Source organism: Zootoca vivipara, chromosome 9 (assembly GCF_963506605.1).
Source record: "Zootoca vivipara chromosome 9, rZooViv1.1, whole genome shotgun sequence".
Lineage (NCBI taxonomy): Eukaryota > Metazoa > Chordata > Lepidosauria > Squamata > Lacertidae > Zootoca > Zootoca vivipara.
The window spans coordinates 42,017,030-42,023,029 of record NC_083284.1 but is presented as its reverse complement, the minus strand read 5'-3'; the positions used below and the strand labels follow the sequence as shown (position 1 = coordinate 42,023,029).

The 6,000-nt window shown below is 45.2% G+C and overlaps 1 protein-coding gene across 1 annotated transcript in view; it reads left to right on the top strand.

Moving 5' to 3' along the window:
- The first annotated feature begins 1,609 nt into the window (after window positions 1–1,609).
- SPMIP2 (sperm microtubule inner protein 2) overlaps window positions 1,610–6,000 on the top strand; it is a 23,778-nt gene continuing 19,387 nt past the window's right edge. The window contains exon 1 of the mRNA XM_035112063.2: window positions 1,610–1,706. Within this exon, the coding sequence (XP_034967954.2) occupies window positions 1,610–1,706 (97 nt within the window). The remainder of the gene's footprint in view (window positions 1,707–6,000) is intronic.

Here is a 6,000-nt window from a genome sequence, read left to right as displayed (position 1 = left end):
GAAGGATTGCAGTCCTTAATCCCCAAAGTACTGATCTAGTTTTGACCTCTTTTTAAGAAGGGGATGTCCTATAACACATTGCTATCTGACCCAAGACCTTTGAAGGTGTGTGTGTGTGCTATAAATGAAATAAAAGCAGGTGCCCCTTGCAAACTCAATATAAGATAGGAAGCACAGAAGAATCCTTTCTTAAATCAAACACTGCCACTCACTATGACAGATATAACCCAGTGGTTGGGCTTGCAGGTGTGGGAATGGAGGCAAGCAAGCAGGTGGGCCAGAGGTGAGGTGAGCTCACTCTGCCTCCTGTGCAGGGCCGTCTTAAGCCCATCCAGCGCCCTGGCGCTAGGTCCCTCCAGAGCCTCTCCAAGGGCCTGGGAGTGCCAAGCGGACCGCGGCAGCAGTGGGAGGCCACCTCCAAGGACTCCGCGCTGCGCCTCCTTCTCATTTCCCCAGCGCTGGGTTCCACTCAGTCAAGCTTCGCCACCAGCATGTGCACCGCGGGACCAGCAAGAGCTGCTTGGGTGCTGTGCACACGCTGGTGGCGAAGCTCAACTGAGCGGAACCCAGCGCTGGGGAAACGAGAAGGAGGCGCAGCACAGAGTCCTCGGAGAAGGAGCGCAGTCCTGGCCAGATCGCCAGAACCCTGCGCTCACTTGGCGCCCTTCCAGCGCCCTCCAGCACCCAGCACCGTGGTTCTCCGCACCACTAGCCTCTATGGCTAGGACGGGCCTGCTCCTGTGCATAGGGGTTCACCTTGCCTCAGAGTTGGGCTTGCCCTGCACCACACTGCATTCTGGGAAATGAGGGAATTACCGTAAGTCCTCCCTGTTTCAGAGGGCATCCCAGAAGGAAACCTCAGTCTAAAGGTCCACTTTTAGACTGAAAATGCCCTTCCCCAAACTTCCCCAACCTGGTGGCCTCTAAGCCATGCTGACTGGGGCTGATGGAAGTTACAGTCTGAGCCCGAGGGCATCTGCTTGGAGAATGCTGCACTGCACTAATGGAAAAGAGAAGGCAGACCTCCATCACTTTAGAATAGCAGGTGATCAATACAGTAATTAGAAGCAAATATTCATTGTTGCTTTGTGGCAGCAGAGCCAAAACCACATTGTGGTTATATGAGAGAGAGAGAGAGAGAGAGAGAGAGAGAGAGAGAGAGAGAGAGAGAGAGAGAGAGTTTTGTCTGTGCCCCTTAAATACATTATTTTACTGCCAAACATTGAAGGAGGCCAAGTATCGGCAAACCAAGTAAACCCCCCTCCTTTATATTTACAAATGTACCAAATGGCCTAAGAACTTAAGAGATGTAAGGGCTGGCTCACAATGTATTTCTAAATGAAATGCACGAAGGTGCAGTAGAGTCGAGACCTCTTGCTCCTTGGTGGAAGAAAGCAGGCAGCAGCTAGTGGGATCCTGTTGGCTTGCAAGGTCACAAGGACAATATGTCACAATGTAGCAAGTGTCACTAAATAGCCCTTGTGTCCTCCAAAGCTGCCTGGCTTACCATTTTCCCTGTCTGCGCTGTCTAGCGAGGCAGCCAGCAACAACAGCTGCCGCAGTGCTCAGAACTCGTGCGAGCCTGCCAAGGATTAACTGATTGGTGACAATGCAGTCTATAGACCAGCCTGCCAAGGGCAAGGAGAAAACACGCGCTTTGACTTCCAGCACCCCATTGTATTCAGGGAATAGAATGATATTCACAGGTAAGCGCCGCCGTTCCATAGCCGCTTAAATGGCTGGCTGCCAAATGAAGCTGAAGCAATAGCATCCATCATATCGATGGAGCAGCGTGAGAAGTGACACTCAGCTGCTGCATCATACGCAGCACTGCAAATCGTCGCTCTGTATCACGTTCTATAAATAGAGATTTGCTGTTCTGTGCTGCTAAAGGAGCATGGAAGGGCAAAAATGAACGAACATGATAAATGTGGCAGAGAAGTTTACATTTATATGACTTCCGATCTGAGGGGAACCATCTGACTGATGACATGCTGGGGAATCTAAAGTGTGGCCTTGTTGGTTCTCCTGGGCTTCTCAGCAGCTTTCAATGCCATGTGTGTCTTTCTGGGTCATCTCATTGGGACAGGACTCGGAAGCATGGTTTTGCAATGGTCATAGTCCTTTCTGGGGGAGGATAAGTCCACAAGGTGGTGGGAAGCCACAATGTTCCGTTTTGTCCCTGTTCCTTCATGTCCCCTATGCCCCACATTCAAACATCTACATTAAACCACTAGGGAGGTCACCTGGGGATTTGGAATGCAAATGTTATCAGTATAATCCAGTGCAGAGATGGAAGTTGTCTGGAGCCAGTTTGGGGATGGATAAGAGCAGGCATCCCCAAACTGCGGCCCTCCAGATGTTTTGGACTACAATTCCCATCATCCCTGACCACTGGTCCTGTTAGCTAGGGATCATGGGAGTTGTAGGCCAAAACACCTGGAGGGTCACAGTTTGGGGATGCCTGGATAAGAGCAAAGCATACACACACACCCTGGAGCTAAATCCTGATAAGGCAGAAGTCCTGTTGGTTGGGATATCTGCTGATCTGGACAGAGATGGACAAAATGAGTCTAGGCAGGTTTGACATCCTGAAGAGAGTGAGGCATATAGCCTAGGCTTTCTTCTGGATTTGCAGCTACTAATGCAAAATGGCATTGGTGGCCAGGAGTGGGTCTCTTTTGCTTCATTGGTTGACTCACGAGCTGCAGTCCTACCTAGAGGAAGCAGAACTTGCCTCAGAATCACATGTTCCTTTTAAATCCAGGCTAGATTAGTATAGCATGCTCTATGCGGGGCTGTCTTTAAAGCCTAGTTGGAAACTTCAGTGGGTATAGAATGCAACAGCAAGAGTGCTTGTGGGTAGGGATCGTGAACCAGAGGGGGTCACTTCAGATAGATTTGGCCTTGTCCAAACCAAAGCAGGATCTCTCCAAAACACCTTTGAAGTTGGAAGCTCTGAAGATATTTGGGGCAATTTGAAGATGGAGATGCTAAGAAAGCCTGTAAAGTCAGTGAGTTTGCAAAAATTGAAACTTATCTATAGAAGGAAATATCCGGAGGGGAAGGCGGGAAGGCTAGCTCTTTTGTGACTCACAGGTCTAGCTTCTAATAAGAGGGAATTATTTTACCAGAGCCCCAATCATAGTGGTTTGGGGAGTGATGTTGAAGTAATAGGTGTCCTTTTTTTGCCTGTCCTGTGATTTTTGCTACTTCTAATGGTACATGTTTGAGAAATGTTGGACATTCAAATACTCCTCCCTATGTGTCACATGCTCACACGCCATCCATGCCTGTCAAATCAGCTTTGCACTTAGTTTCTATAACTTTTGGTGCCAGTTGAACAGAACTCAGGCCCAAAGCTACTTTTTTCATTCATCATAACTCCCAAGCCCCTGCTTTCATCTTCCTGAAATTTTTCAGGTTACTTTCCCAGGGGAACCTTTGCAATATATGCCATGTTTGTACTAAAACAATTAACTAGAAAACCACAATAAACAAAGTGATTTCTTTTAACTTCCTTCCTCCTCCAAAGCAACTTTAGTAGTGCATAAATCTCTCTGAACATATTAGTCTAAAATTTGGCAGGCTTTAATTTTTCAGAAATTTTTGCAAATTCCACCCACTTCTGCCAAAAAGAAAAAAAAATCTGGAGCAATATCCTCCTGAAGGAAGAAAGGAGAGGATGCTCTCTACATGCTTAGAGGTACTGTTAAAAATATTACATTATGCATTTATTTTTAAAGGAGCCATACATTTATTTCAAAAAGCATTTCTTCTTTCTCTAGCAGGGGTTTCCCATTCACTTCAGTGCAAGGGATATTCCTTCTTTCATATAGTTATATTTGCTTCTATTTCCAAATGAATCTTAAACAAAAAAAGAAATCTTAGTGATTTTAAGGGACAAGCTGCTGGTTCTCTCTACTGCTTCTTTTTCATCTCGCCACCTGTTCTCCATCTTTTTTATTTTCTCTTAAATTTTGACGTGAGTTAACTTTGGGTAAAGTATGCTGGGTGAGATTTAGGGTTGCTGGGGCTGAATCCAGTGGGGCCTTTTCTTGTGCTGGAAAGCATAAGTGTGTTGCATCTCCAAGGGGCTGAGAACTGATTTGAAGTGGTAGCCTCTTTTTTCTAAAAGGGAAAGTATCAATTTCCCCTTTTAGCTTTCTGTTCTCTAATTCATATGCATTCTCAGGGAACTCCTCTTTCCTTCTACATTTTGCTGCAGACCACCCTTCCTTTTTAAGGGGAGAAGTTTTTCCTTATTTGCCTCACACTTTGCTAGACAACTCTCGTGGCCCTCACAGCTTATAATATTGACAGGATACTTGTGGTCCTTCAGATGTTTCTGGACAACAGCTCGCATTGTCTCTGGCAAGTGGCCATTCTTGCAGGGATTGGTAGGAGTTTGAGTCCAACAAAATCCAGAAGGTCACTGGTTCCTCAACCCAAGCCTTCCCCCCACCACATCAGGGCCTCTAAGACCCCTCTGTTAGCGTGGTGTGAACTTGGGTGTGTAGTCTACAATGGCAGGATATAGGAGCTCTGTGCTTCTGGTTCTCATTTTTATTACCCCACAGATTTGGGAAAAAGTCATGAGAACACCTCACCATGCTCCCCTGACATCTATGTGTTTGGCAGATATCAGAAGGAGTCGTACCCAGATGTAGCTGGGTAGAATTCAACCACACAAGGTGTGGAGCCCTAGATGGTAGCCAACAAATTATAAGATGATGCAAGAGAAACATTTAAAGCATAACACCTCTGCATGTTTACTCGGAAGTAAATCCCATGCCACTTCCTCACAGGTGAGTGTGCATAGGACTGTGACCTTAAATAGGGTAAGACAAAGAAACCAGGTTACAGATTTGGGTTAAGTTTACCATGAGACAGACTACACTTAAACAGGGTGGGGGGGGAGAGAGAGAGAGAGAGAGAAGGAAAGAGCACACATACTATAGTTTTTATTTTATCATTTTAGTTGGTTTTGAATCTCTATATCACACACTCAACTCAGAAGGCCTCTCAGTGCCTTAGGAACTCAGTGCCTATACGTATTGTTAATATACTATTAATCCACAGAGAGCATACAGATGGCTGGAATAAAGAGCCTCAAATCCTACACGGGTGCACTTTTTAACATTCAACAAAGGGATTCCCATTTAATGCATTTTGCAATCATACATACCAGTAGTATGAAAGATCCCATTCCCCAAAGACAACCTTCTCATTCTTCTGAACATAATATTAAAAAGTAACAATAGCCTATCATCATCATAATCCGTAACACAATAAAGGCAGGATACTTTTGCTTACTATAGGCAGTGGCATGGTACTATTATAAATATTTGCCAAATCAATCTCAAACACACAATTTCAGCCTGATTGGAGAGGAGTTCAAGCTTTATTTTGAAAGAGTTGAACACAATTTAATCACTCCTCTACTCTTGTTAAACATTCAGGACACTGAAGTGCCAAAGAAATGAGTAACAGAATTTACTTCATAACTCACGGGATGTTTTTGTAATTATGTCATACTTCATTTTTTTCTTTCAAACAGGGCCGCACAAGGATTACTTTAATATATAGACACCATGCATTGATTTGGGTTTAGTACAATAGGACCATCCATGCAAGTGTTTATCCCATGCAGAAATGAAAATGAGGAGGTGGAGGAACCAATAGCACAGCCAATGGTCTATTCCCAGTCTCTGTGCATTAAGGCATTGTAGGCACAGGACCCTATGCATGAAGCATACCTTCATGATATAGGAACGCTATGCACATTTGGGGGCAAGCGCATAGAATCTGGAAAGCGGTCCAGCATTTACTTCTACATGGCATTGCTGGCATCCTTCCCTCCTCCACCCTATCATACTGCTATTGTTCACAGCTTTCCAAGGTCTATATAGGGGGTGGCACAAGCACATTCAAAGAGGTAGAAGGTCTGCACTGGAATAAATGCAGAATCCAAAGGATTTGAGTTAGCAGTGGAAAAAG